The sequence below is a fragment of the Varanus komodoensis genome, unplaced genomic scaffold (genome assembly GCF_004798865.1).
Source record: "Varanus komodoensis strain SLA01 unplaced genomic scaffold, ASM479886v1 scaffold32, whole genome shotgun sequence".
Lineage (NCBI taxonomy): Eukaryota > Metazoa > Chordata > Lepidosauria > Squamata > Varanidae > Varanus > Varanus komodoensis.
The window spans coordinates 998110-1021831 of NW_025335798.1; the positions used below are offsets into that span (position 1 = coordinate 998110).

The 23722-nt window shown below is 41.1% G+C and overlaps 1 protein-coding gene across 6 annotated transcripts in view; it reads left to right on the forward strand.

The window, feature by feature from the left end:
- The window catches only part of SPTB (spectrin beta, erythrocytic), a 128183-nt gene that overhangs the window by 43270 nt on the left and 61191 nt on the right, over nucleotides 1-23722 (forward strand). For 5 of the 6 annotated variants that reach the window (XM_044438242.1, XM_044438241.1, XM_044438244.1 and 2 more), the window contains 9 exons: nucleotides 3368-3519; nucleotides 4020-4193; nucleotides 7125-7216; nucleotides 12551-12631; nucleotides 13512-13627; nucleotides 15372-15484; nucleotides 17635-17822; nucleotides 20799-20916; nucleotides 22916-23074. In XM_044438242.1, the coding sequence (XP_044294177.1) occupies nucleotides 3368-3519; nucleotides 4020-4193; nucleotides 7125-7216; nucleotides 12551-12631; nucleotides 13512-13627; nucleotides 15372-15484; nucleotides 17635-17822; nucleotides 20799-20916; nucleotides 22916-23074 (1193 nt within the window). The other variant, XM_044438246.1, reaches the window with a different exon arrangement.

Sequence of the window (23722 nt, forward strand, 5' to 3'; positions counted from 1 at the left end):
ATGAAAGTTTTCCTAATGAAAACTTGACATACTTAAGTGTGTGTTCTGTGTGGGTGGCATACCAAGATCACTTGGTTCTGATTAGTTATCCCTGAACCCACAGAGTTAATGACTATAATGCTGATGAAAAAGCGGGGATGGAAGTGTGAGACCAGTATGGTTTGTAGACTAAGCGGATGCTTCATTGAGTGTGAGACTGTATAGCTTGAAAACTAAAGGATATTACAGTGCCCTAGGCCCTATGTGTCACTTCTTTAGATGGCTTCAAACAGTACCCTGCTGTTTATTTATCAGTGATTTCTCGTAACTACTGTAGCTATTTTGGTTGCCCTGACACATGACTTGGGAATTACATTTCAGACATTCTGGTCTTGAGTTCCTGATACTTAGACTGACATATCACAAGGCTGTTCCCAGAAGTTGACTTTACTCCATTCTGAACATGTTTTATTTTAAAATGGGAGAATGAATAGTATCACACACATAGCCCTTTATGGCTGCTTCCTGTCTTCCCATCTTTACATTACAGAGAAGAGAAAGAGAGGTGGGGGAAAATGATAGTATAGTTTAAATTAAATTACAGTGATGCAGTTAGATGAGCAGCATAGTGTTCACTTAGTTTCTCCTACAGGGAAATTTAATTAGCAGTGGAGTGACTGCCAAATTGTGAACACACTCCTCCTAATCAAAGTTCTCTGAATAAATCCAGACTCTCTCTTAGTGATCTGTATACCTGAACTACAAGAAGTGTATAGTTGCAATAGTGAAGAAGCTAGTTTCAGCTCATGTTCTTTTTCAAAGAAATTTTAAGGTTAAAATGTTGCTCTTGCAAAGGGCGATAGGCAGAACATGCAGCTCTTTTGACCATGCAAGAGCAAAGGTTTAAGTGTCTTACTGTTTACTGGATCAGGTCTGGCCAGTCTAAACAGTTCATACTGCCTGACTATCACAGAAGCCAATATTGCACAAGCTCTTTATCGTCTGTATATGAAGAAGGCTCTTAGGCTTGAGCGCATGTAGCCTTAGATTGTCCCAGCCTGAGGTTTCTGATTTAGATACTGGAGTACCTGACATACTATATGATGCTCATGTGTCCCCCTCCCCCTTTCTCTGTTATACCAATATATGAAAAAATTCTGTCATTAAAGATAACACAAGATTCTTTAATTGTGAAAGGTGACTTGCAACAACCAAACTACATATTACATTGAAACATGCTCTTTCAAGTGTGTGCTTAGGGTGTTCACTGTTATGTTGAAGGAATACTAGTTGTGTAGAATTTTGACTTAGATCATACTACCAGTTTGGATCAGGAGCCCATGCCAGTTTCTTGTCCTAAATACACCCCAATATTTTCCCTGAAAATTGCACTTTTGGGTGGTTCTGGTAGGAAATCTGCACAGAACCTGTATCCAGATTGGAAGGGTCTTGCACAGCTGCTTTTTGCTTCAAAATAAAAGCTCCCAATTTAAACTTGCTGCATTAAAAGTATATGTAATGCAACGTTTGATATTACTTGTTTTTGCTTATTTTAATTTATTCGCCTCCTAGATCCAGGATTTCAAAACATGTGGACTTTTTGCCGAAAATCAAGGAAAAAGAAATATATCAATAAATTATATTGTTTGCTTGTCTTTTGTTGTAAAGGCCTTTGGTGTTACTTTAGCTGTTCCACAAGCCTGTGAATCAAGTTATGATGAATGATATTAATTTGCAAAGACCACCAAAGGACAATCATGACCAAGTGGGGATTTGAACTGGGACTCTTTAGCCACCTGAACTCACACTCAGTCTGTGCCAGAACGCTCTCAGGAAGCTGTGTGGGTTGACTGCCAGAGAGGGCCGGTCAGAGGGTTGGCCTACTGAGGCAGTTTGCTCTGCCTCCCGCAAAACAAAAGCCACCCCATTTTACACCTATACATATTTCTGTGCCCTGCCATGTCACTCATCAGAGCTCAACATGCTTGTAGACCTTTTCAGCTTGCAGTAGCAGGGCTTCCAATATCACATGCATCCCAGGTCCCATGCACATGCCAGGTGGCCCTGGTTCCAGGGAACAAGGAGCTGATTGGGGCATTAATTATTAACTCTTACAAAGCTCGTCTGGGTTTTGGCATCTTCATTAACATTGGACCATATCCAACATTATCATACTGCAAACTCAAATTCTACTAACTCAAACCTTTCTGTTGCACAAAAGCTTGCATATTAACACCTGAGCAACCACTTGTAGAACCAGTTGTGCAACCCCTTCCACAATTTAGTTGGATTCTGAACCAATTTAGTTAGATTCTCCTGTTGTGTGTAATTCAGAACCAAGTTTCCACAAACAAAGCATCATTTGCCCTAGCAGAATGCAGAGGTGGATATTGTCTATTGCTCAAACATTAAGGACCTGGGATCCTTATTGTGGAGCTGTAGGAACCACTGTGGTTATAGGTGTTATCCTTTGTGTCCATCAGGATTTCTTCCCCTTCTGAACGGTTGCATTAAAAAAAAATCTCCAGCATTATCTTTTTTTTCAGTTATATCTATGGCCCCTCCACTGAGAAAAAGAACACTGGGTAGGAGTGTTATGGGATCTAGTAAGATGGTAGGAAGCAAGTGGGGAGGTGTATATGTGCTTTTCTTGGTTTTTGTTTGTTTTGACATGGTTTGTGCATGTTTGTGTTTGTTTCTTGTGGTGAGTACATATGTGTGCCTTTTTGAATGTTTGTCTTCAGTGAGGTTTGTGCTTTGTCAGATTTTATATGTGTTTGGTTTTAGGAGAGTTTGACTGTTATATGAGTGAGAGTTTTGTCTGTGAGTGTTTGTCTGCTTGCTTGCTGTGAAATTGGTATTTTGTTATGCCTTTGATGGGCAAGTAAATGATTAGAAATTCAGAGCTCAGACTCTATCTTTGTATATAATTAGTCTCTCAGCTAAATTGTTTCCTCAGTTTGCCTTCTGAAAAATGGGTGTCGGGGAGGACAAGTATGGGTTCAGATGGCTGATTTTGGATCTTTTTGGATCTGACTCCGCTCTGCCTTATAGTCAGGTTCTTGGACAAGTTACTTTTCTCTTAGCCTCATCAGTTCACCTTTTGGGAAATGGCTATTTTGTGATGGCTGCACCTGCTATGGCAACTATTTTTGTAATGTGCCTCAGGCCCAAGAAACTGGTCCCAAGAAAACTGGTGACTACAAATGTAGGCCTTTTACAGAAGCTATAAGGCCTCAAATAGAAACAAACTAGCTTAAAAACAAAAACGAAATCCTTGATTTTCAGAATGCCAGAAACTCCACCAGCAATTATACAGAATTTATGTGAAAATGCATTTTTCTTATGAGTGAGTATGTATGGCAATTAATATTTGGACTGCTTTCAGATGAACGGGAAGCTGTACAGAAGAAAACCTTTACCAAATGGGTAAATTCCCACTTAGCACGTGTGACCTGTCGAATATCTGATCTCTACATGGACTTGAGAGATGGGCGGATGCTAATCAAGCTGCTGGAGGTGCTTTCAGGAGAGCTGCTGGTAGAGTTTCCTCTTATTTTCCACCTTTGCAAAACTAAAGCTGCATATAAGAAGAGAAGTACTTGACCCTGGTAACATCTGGAAGCTTTCTTCATTGTCTTCCTAAGAGGATTTTGCAGATAACAATTTCTATTTCTGTATAATAAATAATGTGCAATTTGTATGTAGATCACAAATTGCGGATTTTTCATAGGCACTGGGAAGCCACTGCCCAATATGCCCCATGAAAGAAGGATTTTAGCCAATGAAGCCACTCTAAAATGGCACCATTTCAGGCCATGGCTCCTGTTGGTATTCTGTTCTGCACCTGTTCTTGAAAGAAAACCTTGCATTTTCCTATAACTGCAAGGTTTAGAATCTTTTTTGAGGAGCACTGAAGTCCCATTACTACTGCAAGCACTGGTATTTGTTCTTGAAAAGAGAATAGAATTATCTTGGGTGCACGTAATTCAGAAAGTGTGAAATATCTTTATGAAATGTCCTTTGACTACATTTCACAGCCCAAACCCACCAAGGGGCGCATGCGAATCCACTGCCTGGAAAATGTAGACAAGGCCCTGCAGTTCCTGAAGGAGCAGCGTGTACATCTGGAGAATATGGGATCTCATGACATTGTTGATGGCAATCACCGTCTAGTGCTAGGCCTCATCTGGACAATCATCCTGCGCTTCCAAGTGAGTCCTGGATCTGACCTCCCCACCCCCAAAAAAGAGTAGATCATCTGTAGGATATCCTGTTCTGACAGCAACAGGAGGGAAGATGCACATCTGTTACATGGGACCTTTAGATCCACTTGTGCTGTCTTTGGCTGATAGTTAATACTGCCTTCTAGGCAGGAACAAGTTCATAGTGTGGAGTTCTTATAGATTGGCAGAAGCCAGGATTTTCACCATGTGTTAAGGGAGGTCTCCACCAAATATATCCATTAGCCATCTTTAACTTTCACACCACTAAAAGACATAAAGAAAGCAAAGAAGGGAGGAGGCAGCTTTTGCCACCCAGTAATGGGGAAGTTACTATGGGGCTGGGAGGAAAAGATTGAGAAGGGAGTACATTCCTAAATTCCTGAGCAACTCAGGCATGAAATTTTCTCACTCCTTCTGATAAAAGTAGCAATCCATTCACTGTCAAAAGACCAATTTATTATTTCCCCAAGCTCTGTTAGTAGCTTTTAGTGCAACTCTCCACAATAATTCCTTCAAGAATGACACAAGAAAAAAAGATCTATTGTTGCTTCTGCCAAACAGGTTGTTATGCCTCCTCTGTAAACTGAGGGTGTGTATTAAAGTGACTGTGAAGTATTTAGTGTGGAACATGTCTTATTCTGGTACTTATGCAAACAAATTATACATAGATAAACACACATGTATATTTGTGTGTTTTTATATTTGCACACGTTAGTGTTCTAAGATAGCTAATTCCTTTTTGGTTGTACTAATCTGACTTACTGTTGCATGAACTGATGCTGGTTTTCAAAGCAATTCAAGTGTAAGCCTTTTGGAGCAGGAATGTCACTTTCTGCACTGTCCAGCACAAAAGACTACATATGCCTGTAATAATACCCTCCTGAGAATCCATCTTTTTTATGCTGTAGATAAGAAGGAACTCATTTAATCCTATGTGCATTTATTCAGAAGGAAGCCTTACTGTACTCAGTCGCTGGGGAACTGAAACCAGTGACCAAGGGATGATTTGCTTCTCACAGGCATAATGTTTTAGATACATTCCCAGAAAAAGGCATTCTGAAGGGGCTAAAGGTGCCTACCTTTTAGTTTAATATTATATTCTAGACTGTAGCTGTAAGATCTATACCATTATACTGTAACCCATGGGTTCTCAAACTACGGCCCATGGGCCAGATCTGGCCCACAATGCCCATTTATCCAGCCCGCAATAGAGGTTTTGGACTTGCCCCACGCACGTGCATGCACACACGCATGGCGAGGCGGGGGCTTGCTCGTGCAGAGATCCTTTTGGGCTCGCTTGGAGAAAACAATCTCCTTGCGAGCAAGCTTGCGCCTCGCCATGTGTGCGCATGTGCCCCCCCCCAGCCCAACCCCCCGCCCGCACCGTGTTGGTGGCCCACACCCATCGCCGGCACCTTTCAACTGGCCCCCTGTTAAAAAAGTTTGAGGACCCCCGCTGTAAACCATTTTAAGAACCATCTTTGGTGGTAAAAATCCTAAAGTGGAGATTATTTATTTTCTATGCCACTCACCTGTTTCTCTGCACAAAGATCAAATAATCAACACATAAAATATAATACAAGATCAACAGCATCAAAATATAAAATATACAATCAAATATACCCTATATAAAAACAACAGGCCTGCAACAACCATGATCAAGGTATTTTTATTTATTTAAAACTTTTTTATACCATCTTACATTTCAATGAAATCTTAAGATGGTTTACAAAAAAAAGTAATAATAACAGCACAACAGTAAAAAGGCAATATACAGTAGATAATATATATGATAAAAACATTCAGATGTTAAAATACTGAGAAAATAAAAACGGTTTTAGCCTGACACTGAAAAACATAGTCAGTGCCAGGCATACCTCTCTGGGGAGCAGATTCCATAGTTGGGAGTGCTGCCACTGGGAAGGCCCTTCTGGTGGCTCCCCTGCCTCCAGAAAAGGCTCTTCATGGGTGATGGTAGGGTTTGAGCAGGTGTATATGGAAGGAAACATTCCTCCAGATATCCAGGCCCTAAACTGTTTAGTGCTTTATATGGCAGCGTTAACACCTTGAATCAGGCCCAGACTTCAATCTGTAACCAGTGAAGATGATAAAGGACCAGCATCATATGATCTTGTCTGCAAGTCCTAGTTAGCAGCCTAGCTGCTCTATTCTGTACCAATTGAAGTATCTGGACCATTTTCAAGAGTAGCCCCATGTAAGAGAGCATTGCAATCTAGGCCATCCAGATAGAGACTGTAGTTGATGGACCTGCCAAAGCTGGTGGAAAGAGCTCCTTGCCATAGCAGCCACCCTGAGATTCCAAGGATAGCTCTGGATCAAGGAGCACTTCCAGATTATGTACCCAGTCTCTTAGGGGAATAGCAACCCAGTCAGGACAAGGCAAATATCACTCAACTGGATAGATGACCCAGCTACCAATAGTACCTCCATTTTATCTGGATTAAGCCTCAATTTATTGGCCCTCATTCAGTCCATCACAGCACCCAGGCATTGGTTCAGAACTGCCACGCCTTACCTGGATTAGATGAATGTGAGGTAGAGCTGGGTGTCATCAGCATACTGGTGACACCTCAGCCCAAACCTTGGGTTGAGCTTTCCCAGTGGTTTCATGTACATAGTCCCAAGCAAGCCTAAAGGTACAGCAGCAGAACAATAAATACAGCATGATCTATTTGTTAGTGCCAACTAAACATTCTAAAGAATTGAGCAAACTTTTTAACACAGTAGGAAGCATACATAAGTAAATATTGCCAGGCATAATAAGAAAGATCCAGTCTGTTGTTTGTAATTGTGTGAAAGAGGTGCTGCACAGCCTTCATTGGCTAAATACACTCATGCACAAAACCAAGTATGTGTAATGGTGCAGCTTTAATGTGGATTTTTTTTCTTTCTATATAGATCCAGGACATCATTGTTCAGACTCAAGAAGGCCGGGAGACCCGTTCTGCAAAGGATGCATTGTTACTCTGGTGTCAAATGAAGACTGCAGGGTATGATGGCAGCTAATAATTCATTCTAGTAACCATTTGACATAAGCCAGCAGAATCAGCTAAGGAAAGACTAAGTGAAATTAGATGGACTATATGACATTTGGCTAAGTTCCCATTCAGTGCATACCAGTGATAGTATTAAACTTTTCCACCAGTGTCAAACTATGCCACAAGGACAGAGCTATCCAGGGAAATGTCATAAGATGTATTAGAATCTGTTTCATGGGTACCTTTGTCATTAACCTCCCGTGATGTCCTTTGTTGTTGTTGTTGTTGTTGTTAGTCGGAAAGTCGTGTCCGACCCATCGCGACCCCATGGACAACATTCCTCCAGGCCTTCCTGTCCTCCACCATCCCCCGGTGTCCACTTAAGCTCACGCCGACTGCTTCAGTGACTCCATCTAGCAATCTCATCCTCTGCCGTCCCCTTCTTCTTTTGCCATCTATTGTTCCCAGCATTAGACTCTTCTCCAGGGAGTCCTTCCTTCTCATTAGGTGGCCAGAGTATTTGAGTTTCATCTTCAGAATCTGGCCTTCTAAAGAGCAGTTAGGATTGATCTCTTCTAGGACTGACTGGTTTGATCGCCTTGCTGTCCAAGGGCCTTGCAGGAGTCTCCTCCAGCACCACAATTCAAAGGCCTCTATCCTTCGGTGCTCAGCCTTCCTTATGGTCCAACTTTCACAGCCATACATTGCAACTGGGAAAACCATAGCCTTAAGTATACGCACTTTTGTTGGCTGGGTGATGTCTCTGCTTTTTAGTATGCTGTCTAGATTTGCCATAGCTTTCCTCCCCAGGAGCAAGCGTCTTTTAATTTCTTGGCTGCAGTCCTTGTCTGTGGTGATCTTGGAGCCCAGGAAAATAAAATCTGTCACTACCTCTATTTCTTCCCCATCTATTTGCCAGGAAGTGATAGGATTGGATGTCATGATCTTAGTTTTCTTAATGTTGAGTTTCAAGCCAACATTTGCGCTCTCCTCCTTCACCCGCATCAAGAGGCTCTTTAGTTCCTCTTCACTTTCTGCCATTAGAGTGGTATCTTCTGCATATCTGAGGTTGTTGATATTTCTCCAGGCAATCTTAATTCCAACTGGTGATTCATCTAGCCCTGTCTTTCTCATGATGTGCTCTGCATATAAGTTAAATAGGCAGGGTGACAGTATACAGCCTTGCCGAATGCCTTTCTCAATTTTGAACCAATCAGTGGTTCCATGTCCAGTTCTCGCTGTTGCTTCTTGACCCACATATAGGTTTCTCAAGAGACAAATAAGATGGTCTGGTACTCCCATCTCTTTAAGAACTTGCCACAATTTGTTGTGATCCACACAATCAAAGGCTTTAGCATAGTCAATGAAGCAGAAGTAGATGTTTTTCTGGAACTCCCTAACTTTCTCCATGATCCAGCGTATGTTGGCAATATGATCTCTAATTCCTTTCCCTCTTCGAAATCCTGCCTGTACTTCTGGTAGTTCTTGGCCACATGCTGTCCTAGTCTGTGATATAACATTCACTGACCCTCATATAGAATCCAAGCACATTTTCCCAATTTGGGTTTTTTGTTTTTTTTTAGAGGCTTTGCATGTGACTCCTGATGTTTTTAGGAAGCCTCTTGGGGCTTTTCTTTGCATGGGACAGGCTCAAAATATTTATAAGCTCTTGTAATATTGCAGATTTGATAGGGCTTCTCTACACAAGACATTTATTTTGTGCTCATGGTACCTCACTCATGGAAGTTTGTGGGTCCTTTTCATGATGTTGTAATTTTCCAGCGTGTCTCTGTCTTTTCCAGCCATTATTGCAGCTTTTTTGAGAATGAGAAAGTTCATTATTATCTTCTGAGGAGCTAAGTAGTACTAGAAAATGGCTGTGCATTTTTTTGGCAATTGTGCTATACTGTATCACCACCTTGTGGTTGTTTAATAAAACATGAAACGCTTGTGAAAAAAATACCTGAACTGAAGGTGTTCTTGCTCCCACAATGAAAGCAAAAAGGAAGCTTCAGTAAAGCTGCAGGATAAATGCCGTATTTCCCCAAAAATAAGACCGGGTCTTATATTAATTTTTGCTCCAAAAGACACTCTAGGGCTTATTTTTAGGTTATGTCTTATTTTTTCATGTACAACAATCTACATTTATTCATTCATGTACAAAAATCTATATTCATGTACAAAAATCTACATTTATTCAAATACAGTCATGTCATCTTCTTTGGGAACATTGTTATAGCTCTCTGAACCCTGAATTGTGTTGCAACGGATCTACTAAATGCGTCCGTCTGGCTGACAATCTTAACTGGGGCTTATTTTTGGGGTAGGGCATATATTACGAGCATCCTGAAAAATCATGATAGGACTTATTTTCCGGTTAGGTCTTATTTTCTGGATAACAGGGTAGAAGCCCATAGAAACCAAAATGGCCAGGTTGAGGGGTAGGGCAAAAATCCCAGACAAAGGTGGGGTTCACACAACACAATAAACCTCAGTGGTTTATAAGCCATGTTGTCTGAACCCAACAGCATGTTTTGTTAACAATTGTGGCTGGGTGCAGACAAAATGACAAGCCACTCTGTCTGATAAGCCCTCACTGCTAATTGTGTAGTTTGAATTCAGTCAGAGCCCAAGTTCACATGATTATCAGGAAAATAAGCTGTGGTGGCTTCTTTCTCACAAGGTAATTATTTGCCAAAGGTAATAATTTGCCTAATTACCTTTGCAGTGCACAGCCTGCCATGTTGTCCAAACTTGACAGGCTATGTGGTGGGGGATAGCTTTGAAATCACTCCAGAACCCTACAACAAGCCATGGGTGCTGGTCAGGGTATTAGGCAAACTGCCCAGCACAGGGCCAAGAATAAGTACTTAGACAGAAAACAGTGTTGGCTGGTATTGTATGCTGGGAGTTGTAGCACTTCTTTCTGTCTAAAGGATTGCACTTCTAATCTATCACTTTGTATATCTGAAAAACTACAGGAGGATGCAAAAGCTAATCCACTCCATGAAGGTTGACCTTGACATGGCTAGATGTTGATACAGCTAGAAATCAAAATATTGGCATTTTGATAGTAAGGAGAATCAGTTGCTAGAATAACCCTTCTGATCCCGATCATTGTGGTACTAATATATGATCTTTTCCAAAGATTATTTATACATCATCTGTAGGTTCTGGGTTGGGTAATGAGAACACACAGTGGCATTCTGTAGCTTAAGGTATCAAATGAAATGCAGAGGATGATCACATGTAGGTCCCATTGGAGCTTGGTGCTAACTTGATTAACATTACTATAGTATCTAAGTATTGCATATCCCTATTCAAATGTATATATCTTTCCAAACTTCTTGTGAGTGAGAGAAGAGCTATATTGCTCACATTTAGCAGTGGGAAACGAGGCACAGAGGGACTATGGATATCCTACCCTAAAACAGAAATGACACGAGTGTATGTGATTTGTCCTGAAAGCCAAGTTCCCAAGGGCCCATTCTTGCCTTGAACATCTGCTACTTGCTGAAACATAATCTGTCTCTTTCAAGTCCTTCTGTTGTGTTCTCTTTACTGTAGGGGAGTCTGAATCAGTTGTTTCCAGTATTATAGGTTGGATATCAGATTTGTAGCACATCAGGAGTTTTTCTCTGCATCGGTGGCAGAGAATATCTTGAGATGGTTTACTCCTTCTTCCCATTCACTGCACGGGCAAATTCAAACAAAAGTATGTAGTCTCCCAGTGGGAAGTGCTCCTTTCTCCTTCCCTCTGCCCACAGTGACCAGGATTTTCTGGAGCTCCTGTTGCCACTGCTTTCTTTAGAAAATAGACATTTCCCATGACAAATCAGAATAGAAATGGAGTCTGATCACTTTGTCTCCCTCCTCTGCCCCACCCTCCAGGATGCACCTGCCTTTCAACAGACTGGCACAAGCTTCTTTCTGGCTGAGCTCCTTACTAAAGTGCAAATCTGCAGCTCTTATAATTGATCAGGCATGAGCTTGCCATTCCCGCATCCCATCTGTCTGTTCTCCTCCATCTTATTTAACAGTTTAGGTCTAACGTACAGGTTGGGTCCACATAACATGACAACCCACACTCAAGGATGGGTGTGGGCTGTTGTCAGGGGCAGTTGTGGAATGTGGGTTGTGTTGCATGCACACAGCCATGCTAACTAACTTATGACTTGTTAACCCAAAGCAACCCATGAGGAGAAATAATAGTTTGTTATGCACCACTTTAATTTACTTTTTAAGAAGGATAATCATAGTCCATATCAATGAATCATTTCCATCTATACCATGGGTAAAACTAAATACTGTACTAGATGGGCACTAACTTAAGTCAGCCTGTCTCATCCTTTTTAATGCCACTGATTTTTATGATATCAGGTGCACATAGTCACTTGTGTCCGTATATGTAAGTATACACATGTGCACACGCACATGCATGCACATACATGCCATCTATCTCTCTTTCCTCAAGTGTCCAGGGTGCGCTGTTTCTGGTACATGTTCCTGGTATAATGGGGATAAACTATGTTAATTATATAGCATGTAAATGATCCTGAATTTCTTTATTTCCTTTGAGTAGGTGGGTGAGCCTCCAGTCCCAATAAAGACCAGCAATCTGGAGGTAGAGACAGTTTTAACCTTCCTATATGGTTATCACCCCCCTTCAAACTTTAGCCCTTGTGGGGGCTAAAACAAAAAGAAAATCTCCATCAATGCTGGATGAGGTGTTTTATCTAATTTTTTAGCCCTTGCGCAGAAGGGAGATGAATACTGAGGGGAGTGACTGGGAGGAAGGAAGGTTTGAGTATTGAACTCCCCTCTCTATGTGTGCTGGTCCTTATCTGGATTGGGCCCCACACACTTAACTAAAAGGTTAAAATGTTAGGACCCTCTGTATTTAACCTAGTGTTTTGTTTAGACCTGATGGAGAAGGTAAACAGGTGTTTTGTGAAGTAGGTAGAAGTAGAGAACCAGCACTAACAGAAAAGTCCTATGTATTTCATCCATTCTCTGGAGTATCAGTTGGACATAGCTGATCAGAGTTGCCCATCTCAACTAAACTTCCCTCTGAAGATGGAGGAGGGTCTCCATTTCCAATTGTAAGCTATACCTCTTTCTTTTACATTTCTCATTCTTAAAATGCAGAGGTGGAAAACTGCATATACTGGCATTTCCTCAGGGTGGATTGAAAATGTAGCTTGTGCTGTACATAACAGATAGTGTTCTAGCCCCATTCCTTCATACCAAATAATGTCTGCAATTAGACTATCATTTTGTAGTTCTCACCATGTGCATTGAATTATAACTCCTTTTGTATTCCCCTGATTTCTCTTTGTAATGCAGCTATCCTCATGTTAATGTCACCAATTTCACCTCCAGCTGGAAGGATGGCTTGGCTTTCAGTGCTCTTATTCACAAACACAGGTAAGGGCTAGAAAGACCCCTGCATTGATCTGAAGTGCAGGGAGTTGATGGGAAATGTGAAGAGTTTTGTTGCTGTGTCTACCCTAGTAATGATGATGGGCACAAATTTGCCAGCCTTTCCTCCATGAACCTTGTCTGTTTCCTTCTGCCAGTATGATATAGAGACCTGTTTTTCCCTGTAGAGGAGGGCAGGATGCATTCCAACAGAGCAAAGCACAGGAAACCAAGGATCAATTCGGATGCCAGGAAATACTTTCTGACAGTTAGGACCCCTAGGGTATGGAATGGGCTTCCACAGGAGGTGGTTGAAGCCCCATTGGTGAGGGTGTTCGAGGATAGGCTGGACATGCACATGGTAGGCATGTCAGAGCAGAGCCAGCTGGAGCCAGGGGTCAGACTAGATGGCCCAGGAGCCCCTTCTGACTCACTCTGTTTCTATGATTCTGAGTTAACATTCATTCTGTTTCTGATGTTCAGAGGTGAGCACTGTTGCTCCCATTGCCAATACAACACTATCCATGCTTAAGAAGCAGATATCAGTAGACTTTCCTTGGAAAAACTCTGAGGTTTGCACAAGTACAAAAGCTTTAAAAAACTAGCAGGGGTGGCGAAAAACCAAGACGGCACAGCAAGGACCAAGTGTACTCAGTGGCTGCAGAATTCTGTCTGACTGGGCAGGGAAACTCAGAGAATGGGGTGCAAGGGGGAATGGAATGAAGTCTCTTGGAAGGTGGGGATGGTTGTCCACTTGATCAAATTACTGAGCAGGAGCACTCCATATTGCAGCTTTTGTAACATTCTCTTTCCATGATAGAGCTAGCCTAATATGCTGTATATTTTGTTAAGGTGTTTTTCCCCTTTATACACACTTCAATTTTAGGCCTGAACTGATTGACTTTGAGAAACTGAAGCACTCAAATGCCAGGCACAATTTGGAGCAAGCATTCAGTGTGGCAGAGCAGAAACTTGGCATCACGCAGCTTCTTGACCCAGAAGGTGAGTTTGTTTGGCTCAGTTCCTGCCCTTTTTAAGTTGAGTATTGAGCTGATGCAGCAGATGACACTCTACAGAAGAAGTAGTTTTGAGAGCTAAGGACTTTGGACTAGGTGCAAAATGTCTGACTGAAGACCATAAAGGAATTATAGATATATGATGGTGACTGCAAAGCTCAGGTGTTTAAATAGCCACATGCTCTCTTGTGGCACAGGAAAATCTACCAGGCATGCCTCTTTGAAATGAATAGAAGCTACATACTACTTTTTGGCTGCTCTCAAATCGACCCTTAAGACCAGGTTAATTCTCCAAGCATTTTAAAAATCTGAATCTTTGTATGTTTTTGGTCTGCTGTTGCTGATATGGATTTTGAGGTGTCACTTTTGTAGTTACTTTTTATTTACCATTAAAGTGGTTTTTAAGGTGTTTGAACTACAGTATACCCTCATGAAGTCATGGTTCAGCGTTTGCGGCCTCAGTCTTTCACGGAGTTTTTCTCCGAGCGAGTCCAAGCCCATCTCCATGCAAGTAAGCTGGCGCCTCGCCGTGCGGCGGCTTACTCACAAGGAGATAGTTTTCTCCGAGTTTGGACTCGCTCTGCGTGCGCTCACCCCTGCCTCGCCACGCACATGCCCCCCCCCGCCCCAGTCTGCACCTCCCGCCCACACCACCTTGCCAGTCTCACCCATCACCAGCACCAAAATCACGGTTTTTCACAATTCACGGGTGCTTTAGGAACGTAACCCCCATGAATTTTGGGGGACTACTGTATATATTTATTTAGAAATCCTCTTGAATTTGAAGTTACCATAGAAAAGAGGGATAAATAGGTTCAGGATATAGTCATAGATCAACATGTTGTATAAAATGTTTCTTGGTGGAAGTGTCATTCTTTAACTTGAATATATATATGCAACTTCTCCTATTCGTCTCCTCATTACTTACCATATGTGAAATATATTTTTTAAAAAAACATAATTACATCTAACATTCCTAAAGTCTGCATATTATTTTGGTTTATGTTTGGATTAAAATGTTTGGCCATATTCAATGTTAATCTAGCCTAAGCCTTGTTCATTTCAGTGGCTCTATTCTAAGTACAACTGACATTGGATACAACCTATTATTTTAAAATGAAAAAATTGCCTTCACTGTAAGAAGCTTCCTTGAAGCTCCAGGTTTTTATATATTTTCTTATTACTGACTTTACAAATGTTCAGACATAATTGTATTGAATAAGAGCAATTTTATATCCCCGTTAAATTCAATCTATATGTTTCTTACAGACATGCAATCAGAACAGAAGTCTGTATTTCATATATTGCAGAGATACTGGCTGAGAGTTGGTGACTGGCCCAAAGATACCCTGTGAACTTAATGACTGAGCGGGGACTAAAACCCAGATCTTCCAAGTCCACTCCAACACTCTAACCACTATGCCCTACTGGTTCTCAGTTGAAGTTATAATTATTTTCATATTTTGTTTATCAGAGAAGTCAGTGTTCCTAAACACATTATTTTTCTCCTGCACAGAGAATATCCTCGTGGGAAAACAAACTTATACATCTAGCTTTGCCCCCTACATTCCGGTGCTTTCTTATCTGAAGTGGGCTGAGTAATGAGGCTGTGCATAATTGCTACATTGTGTTTTCCTGCTACAAAAGGTGGAATGATGAGGTTTCAAGCATAGCCCAAGTCCGCTGTTCTGTGTTTCAAGGCAACAATTGACAATCTCTTTGCCCCTCAGATGTCTTTACAGAGAATCCAGATGAGAAATCCATCATCACCTACGTAGTTGCATTCTACCACTACTTCTCTAAGATGAAGGTGCTTGCTGTGGAAGGAAAAAGAGTTGGAAAGGTAAGGATGTGGTGATATAACCCCTTTGAGCAGCAGACAAGTCCTTTATCCTTTATATATATAAGGATATATATCTTTACTATAGTTCTTCTTCAGTGTCTCTATATGTCTTTCTGCAGCAGAGAGCATTTTGGTGGGAACCCACCATCTGCTCTGCTCATCATTTCTGCCCATTCTAAATGCATTCCAACCATTGATATCATGCCAGGACACCTCATTTTTCTAAGCCTAACCCTACCCTGGTGCACACCCCTAACCCTAATATATGGGTGAAATACTATTCTATATAGGGCAATTTTGAATGTCTTCCTAGAGTAGCTTTTTCTGCACAGCTCATCATTTCCACCCATTCTAAATGCATTGCAACCATCAAAATCATGTCAGGACACCTCAATTTTCCAACCCTAATCCTACCCTGGAGCATACCCCTAACCCTAATATATGGGTGAAATAGCATATGAAATGGGGCTCTTTTGAAAAAGCCTTCCTTGAATACCTTTTTCTGCACTGCTCAACATTTCTGCCCTTTCTAAACACATTCCAACCGTCAAAATCATACCAGGACACTTTGTTTTTCTAACCCTAACCCAGTCCTGGTGAACCGTTTAGAGACCAAATGCCCAGACCGCAACCCATAACCCACTTCTTTATCACAATGTCCCAACACTACAATTAAACCTGAAAGCTGCGGTTTTAGTTTAGAAAAAAACAACTCACAGCTAGTCCAAGCAAATATATATATATATATATATATATATATATATATATATATATTCATATTCCTGGCAGCGCACTGACCAGCCATGTGAAAGCTTGGACGAGTCGCGGCTAATGAATCATGGCTCGTGACATTATTGCCTGGCGCTGCAACTCCTTTCTGAGCATGCGCATGGCCCCTGTGTGTGCTGTTATCTGATGCTCGGCTGCTGGGGTGATGCTGGGGCCATTTGGCTCACATGCTGACGGAGTGGGCGCTGTGTACCCATTGTGGCACAAGTGCCATTGGTTCGTCACCTCTGCCCTAGACTGTGACGTATGTTGGTGGAACTTGGAGACTGGCTTGCATTATATATCAATATATCTATATTTATCAATCTGAATTTGATGTTTGATCTTTACTGTAGATGTAGCTCAAGAGTGCCCCCTGAAGCATCTCAGAAATTTGGCACCATGCAAGAACATATAGAATTCTTGGAATATATATTTAGGAATACACACACACACACACACACACACACACCCCTACCTTCCAATTCCCAAATACATGCATTTGGATTTTTGGCTGCTTCTCACTAGCTTTCTTAGAATTTTCATAATCTCTTTAAGTTCTCTGTTTGAACAGGAAAATCCAGAGATATTTCCTTTTCCTAGAGAAAGGTCTTAGAACTCCCTAAGTAATTGGACAGACTAAGGTTTGTCAGAAGATTCAACCAGGATGATAGTTTCCTATCAGTTATTTTTTTTGGTGGGATAACCCTAAGAATGGAGGCATCTTCCATTAGGGAAAGTCACCCTGTTCCCAGACCTGTAACATCTGGTTATGTCCCGAGAGTGCTTATTTGAGGTGCCTTATTTCGCCATCCTCAGTCACTGTGGAGCAGATTGCATAGTGTGCTGGGACCTACACTTGGTTCCTCTTTCGTCTGCATAAGCTACATAAATCAGCATGGAATGAGTACAGATTATGCTGGCATGAAAGTTGGCTCTGCCTGGTCACAATGGTGATGGTTGTCCCAGGAAGAAAAGATAGCTGCACTTCTCTGAGATATTTTACGGCCATTATTATCAAAACATGGCACAGCTATATGACCTGGAGATCTTGTATAGGTCATGTATGGTTGCAGTACTATCTTTTTTGGTTCCTTAAATCCCCTAACGTTTGATGAAATCTTGCCAGTATGAAGTATTCATAACCTTGTTTTAAATTCAGAAAGGTTCCTCTTGTTAATCTGATCTGACAGTCCTGAGACTTCTAGGCAGTCTTCCCTGCATGCAGTCCAGAATTTCTAATGCAGTGAAGCCAGACTTGTTGACACTGTAGAAGATTCCCGTATGTAGGATCCCTGAGTCGATAAAAGGGTTTGTCATATTTCTAGCAGCAGCAGAAGCAAGTGCCAAGTGAATATCACTTTGTTTATTCCTTCTCTCAGGTAATGGATCATGCAATGGAGACTGAAAAGATGATCGATAAGTACAGTGGCTTGGCTTCACACCTGCTGACGTGGATAGAACAGACCATCACCAGCCTCAACAGTCGCAAGTTTGCTAATTGTCTGGCAGGCGTGCAGCAGCAACTCCAGTCCTTCAGTACATACCGCACAGTGGAAAAACCTCCCAAGTAAGCACCTGTCAGCTGGAAGGAGGCACTTTTTTGCTGATGTTTACCATTTCTTTACAGAGGCTTACATTGTTCCCTTCTGCATTGTGACTCATTTGGATGTGATCCAAGGCATTTTGAGGTGAAGATTGGCATACAACAGTATGATGATGATACTGTAATGAATAATGTCAAGCAGCCAAGATTGAAAGGAAAAGGGCATTTGATGCATCCTAAATAATACTTTGTAATGATGCCAAAATAAAATGCAAGTTCATATTTTTGTGCAGATTTACAACCTTTCCTCTCCTTTCAAACGGGAGGAATCTGACAAATGTTAATATCTGGATTGTCAGTGATTACCTGACTCATTATTCAAAAAGAAAAGTTTTCATTCTCCTGCCCTCTTCCTGCAGAGCTGTTAAACAAGGATTTCTGTACATAAAGATGGCATCCAGGTGGAAGCTTTTCTCAGCAATTAAACTGGGTTGTAAGGTACCACTGGAAAAATATGAAACCTGGGATAATGTAACACTCCAGATAGAAATCTCCTAGTACTAACAGCCAGAAGGCATTGTACACCAACTCTCTTTAAAAAAAGTTTTTTCATTATAAGAAAACAGAAGACATATTGGAAAACATTAGTGGGTTAAAAGAGGGAGATATTGCAGAATTCCATGAATGAGGCAGAATGATGTTGACAGAAAAGCCTCATCTGGAATCATTTTAATGCAAGGACTAGCTACAATCCAAACCACACTTATACAGAGTGTAAGGCCCATTGGACACACTGAGATTTGGCATGCTTCTGGGTGGAGGGTTCTTAGCACTAACAACCAAAAGGTATTGTACAGCTATTCTCTTTCTTCTTCCATAGCAGATTTTTCCTGCTACAGAAGAAGAAAGAGATGGTAGTAAAAAGGTGGAAGAAGCAGCAGGAAAACACCAGATGACAAATTGCAGATGACATTTGCACTTCCTGTTAAATTCTGTAATGTAGTATGATTATACAATCAAAGCCTTGCCTACTTGTGCCCTTAATTCCACTCAAAGCATGAGTGGAATTGTACTCAAATTGGAATGTGCTTAGTGCACTGCCACCCATTCGGACTAGCAACAATCTGCAATCTCCAGCAACCTGATACAGCAGAGTTTTTCCTCACAAAACCTTCCATCTGAAAGTCTCCCAGCTTAAATAATGCTGGGACAGTTTGTGATGTTTTCTTTCACAAACCATTAATTGTGCTCAGTGCTGTTCACCAACTTAATATTTGCTGTAGTCATATCTGCATGTTTTTCCTTCATCAAACAAGCAGCAACTGATGGGAATAAATCAACAAAATTGTCAGTGGACGGTGGAGGAGATTAAACTGTTTTACTCCTGTACAAAAGTCCTTAAATGATACCATCCCTCACTATGGCTTCTTTTAACTTAAATAACAGTAGATCTTCCTGACCACAAATCTCTGACATATCTAATTGCACCTCTGATAGAATGGCAGAAATGTACTGCTTATGGCAGCACTGGGTGAAAAGGGGCTTATCGAAAGTAGTTCATTAGGGTGTTCAAAGTCAAAAGACGGGGAAAGTTCCTGTACTTTTTGTTTTTTGTATGGAAAGAACAAATTTTGACTGGTACAAGTTTTCTTAATTTGCATGACATAATTATTTAAAGATTCCCTGTTTCATGCCTTCTTCATACAAAAGTACGAAAGGCACAGAAGTGGCACCTTACCACTCACTCACCTGTTGCCTGGCTTTTAGGGCAAGTTCCTTTTTGGATTACTTTGGCTTAACTAAATATACAACTGCGCAACACCCAAGCAAAGAAAATGATGTGTCCTGCTAAAGCAAGGATAAAGGAAGATGCCTTCCTTGCTCTTGCCTGTGCTTCTGAAACTGTGGAAATGGTGATTTTCTTCTGAAATGACAAAAATCCTAGGACTTCTGCCCAGAATTCTTAATTATGCTTTCAGAATGGATAAACATATTGGTGCATAATATTGGCATGACACTCCAGTCATCCATTTAGCTGTATTATTGGGTGGACTGCTAAACTTGTATCTGTTCTCTAGCTAAAACAACACTTATTGCTCTTATCCACATATGGGCAGAAGGCCACTTTCCAACCCCATTTGGATCTGGAATGGTGGCCAGAAATTGCTACTGTGTCCACAGTTCTCCAGCCTGCTTCAGCAGCTGTGGCTTACACACTTACAGCTCCAGTCAAATGTTCTTGCTAATATTGATCAGCTGTTCCAAAGGGGAGAATAGAGCTGGATTTAATACATCCCTCTCTCTCTTTCCTGCTTAACATCTAGCTATTCAGAGAGACTATTCAGAGAGACTAACTGGGGTGGTATGTTTTTAGTTCAAACTACTGTGCTTGTGTAGGTTTGGCTCAGAGCAATGGATATAAGGTTTTTAGATTCCAGGGAATAAAAGTCAGTTCTGTAATTGTCATTCTTTTCTGTCATACAAATCACAATAATCATCCATATGCTTAATGGTAACTTAAATCTGCTCTTTAAATTAATTGCTTGCTTGCTTGCTTGCTTGCTTGCTTGCTTGCTTGCTTGCTTTCCTTCCTTCCTTCCTTCCTTCCTTCCTTCCTTCCTTCCTTCCTTCCTTCCTTCCTTCCTTCCTATTCAACCAGCTGTGACCAGAGCAAGCTTTTATTTTACAGGCTATTTGCACAGTTTTTTTTACTTCTCTACATCCAGTAAAATAGCCCAGTGGTTAGCAGTAAAAGAAATAATAGTAGTAGTAATTGTAATTATAGAAATACAGAACTATAACACATTTACAATAGGGTTGTTTCAGTAAAACTGTGGTTAGTCAGTACCCCGGGGGCGCAATAAAAATGACATCCGCTGGTGCAGAAAATGAAAGAGCGTTGGTGCCTGTCTGGCACCAGCAACTGTGGATAGATGTTGCTTCTTTGTTCTCTGGTGTTTTCTTCCCTGAGGTGTGCTTTCTCATTTTTGTGTGTTCTAGATTTCAGGAGAAGGGGAACCTGGAAGTCCTGCTGTTTACCATCCAGTCACGAATGAGGGCCAACAATCAGAGAGTGTATACTCCCAATGAAGGAAAGCTAGTGTCTGATATCAACAGGGTACGTACCACAGTTCCTTTTGGTTAACACAGTGTTGTGGTAAATTAAGAAGTTCAGTGTGGGGATTTCCTTCTAGAAATTTTAAAACATCCTTTCTTAATTGATAAAGCTGGTTAGAATTGGCCTTAGCTTGGGCTAGAACATATGCTTTGCACCCAGATGATCTCAAGTTTGTTCTCTAGTATATCTAGCTTTTAAAACGGATCTCATGTAACAAGCCAAGGATGGATTTCTGTTTGAGTTATCCATTTAATATAAACCACACAGCGCTAGGTAGAGGAATGGTTTGAATCAATGTAGGCCATATTTGTGGATGTGGCATAGTTGAATTACGTTGAAGGCTAGAAGCAAATTTCATAATCTTAATTTGTCTTTTCTAATTTGTTCATAACTAAACTGCAGAATTTATTGTCCTATATTTTGATTATGCCAAAAAAGTTCAGCAGTGGAAAATTTCATTTCTATGTTTAGAAGTTTTACATCTTTCCTTGAAACTCTGGTGGTGGAAATAGGTTAAAGACAATGAAGCTGATCCGTTTTGACAACTTCTTGTGTCCCTACAAGGACTGGCTTCTTTGCAATACTTAGACAGGGAAGGCGCTCTTTATGTCAGCCATCAAATCTTTTAACTGCAGTTAAATTCAAGTTTAGATATCACTTTTATGACTTCATATTTCTAGAGTCTTTTTCATCCAAGTGCTCCAGCATATCACAGAACGGATGCTGGGGTCAGAGTCGGTTTCTGTGGCAGAACTTACAGAAAAGCTGACTTTTCAACAGGATTACTAAACCTTCTAGTTGCTGTTGGAAATCAAGCACATGGTTAACATTCTGCATTTTAAACCGATAGCACTCAGTCTATGAAGAGCTGCATAACTGCCATGAGAATAATAGCACTCCAACTAATCTTTAATGTACATGCTGGCTTAGACTGTTGAAGGAACACTGTTCCAAGGCTTCCAGATGTGTTGTGGCCCACTGATGTAGGGATCCATGAACAATTAACAACAATAGATCTGAATCAGAAAGACAAAAGGCCACAAGGAGAACTGGAGTCTGGAATTCTTATTCCACTATCCCACCATTCCACAAGTTGGATATGTTTCCAAGCTTCTATCTTAGAGTATTTTATGAGAGACCATAGCTCAGTGGTATGTAAAGCAAGCCACTTCGCTTGCAGAAGGTTCTGGGTTCCATCCCCTGGTATCTCAGCCAGGGCTAGGAAAGAATTCTACCTCAGATCCTATCAGTCAGTGTCAATACTGAGTCCACTGGACCAATGGTGTTGTCAGCTTCTGGGCCAATGGACCAGAAGTGTGGTCAAGTGAGATCTGGTTTACACAGTTAATTTCCCCATCCATTCAAGCAATCCCAACCATTCTTCAGTACATATAGACATGGGCAAATATAATGCACAAAGGAGGTGATCATGAACCTAGTCCATGGCAATTTCATAAAACCATAAGAATTGCTAAAGGCTAGTCTTAATTATTATTCAGTTATTATAGTACATGTGCTGAGAAGGACTTGAAGAAATATATTGTCTGGGCCATTACCCCTTAGCATTTTCCTATTACTTAAAGGAAGGGAAATGCAAGGAGAACTACTTACCTTTTTGGTCAGCATTTTGCTGATATGAGGTTGGACAGTGCAATTGGTGTATTTTATTTATTATATCCTTTTTGCTTGCAAAGAACCCAAGGCAGCTTACACAACCCTCTTCCTCTCCATTTTATCCTCACAACAAACTGTCAAGGTTAGTTAGGCTGAAAGTCAGTAACTAGTCTGAATCACCCAGTGAGATTCATAATCAAGTGCGGACTAGAATTTAGCACTCCTAAGTCCCAGTGCAACATCCTAACTACTATACCATACTGTAGGAATAGAATGCTTAAGTAAGCCATGCTGCATTTTGTAGGAATTTACTTGCCTCTTGATAATTCATTCCATAAATAATACTTACTAGATTATCATTCTCCTGTTGAATACATTTGCACAGGCCTGGGAGAAGCTGGAGAAGGCAGAGCATGAACGGGAATTGGCACTGAGAAACGAGCTTATTAGGCAGGAGAAGCTGGAACAGCTTGCCCGGCGCTTTGATCGCAAGGCAGCGATGCGGGAGACATGGCTTAGTGAAAACCAGCGCCTGGTTGCACAGGTAATGTGGAACCATCTGGGAGTGTGTGCTAGTTTCAATTTCTGATATAACTGGTGGCATCAGGAGGAGCAGACAATGTTGAGTGTGTGGGTGGATGCATAGTTAAACTTCTGTGAAACGTTCTACAGTTAAAGCATTTTCTCCACAGCTAGAAAGTAGGTGTGTTTTGACAGAAGGTAATGAGCTGACTGCAAGGCAAGAAGGCAGCGCTGTCTTTTTTTGGAAGTTACTGAAGGAGATACAAAATGGTTGTCAATGGGGCTCCACCATTGCTTTGTTTACTGTTTTCTTACATTCAGAGTAGTGGGATATTAGCTGTAGTACTAAACTTGTGATTTATGCCATGCTAGAAATTTTATTTGTAAATCCAATTTATTTTTTTTTTGCTATGCTGAGAGAGAGAGAGGGAGAGAGAGAGAGAGAAACACTTTATTTATATAAAGTTCTGCATAGTCTATAATAGAGTGAGATAAGTATGAAGTTCCAGATTTCAGAGGACTGTGGCAGGACTGGCAGTCAACCTGATGGAATTGTGAATTAGGTTCAATACAATTTACACCAAATTATACCAGTTGTATTTCTGGAACACTGTAATTTTTCACTGCAAATCATAATGGAAACACTGAGGTGTCACAAAAGAGTCCCTGC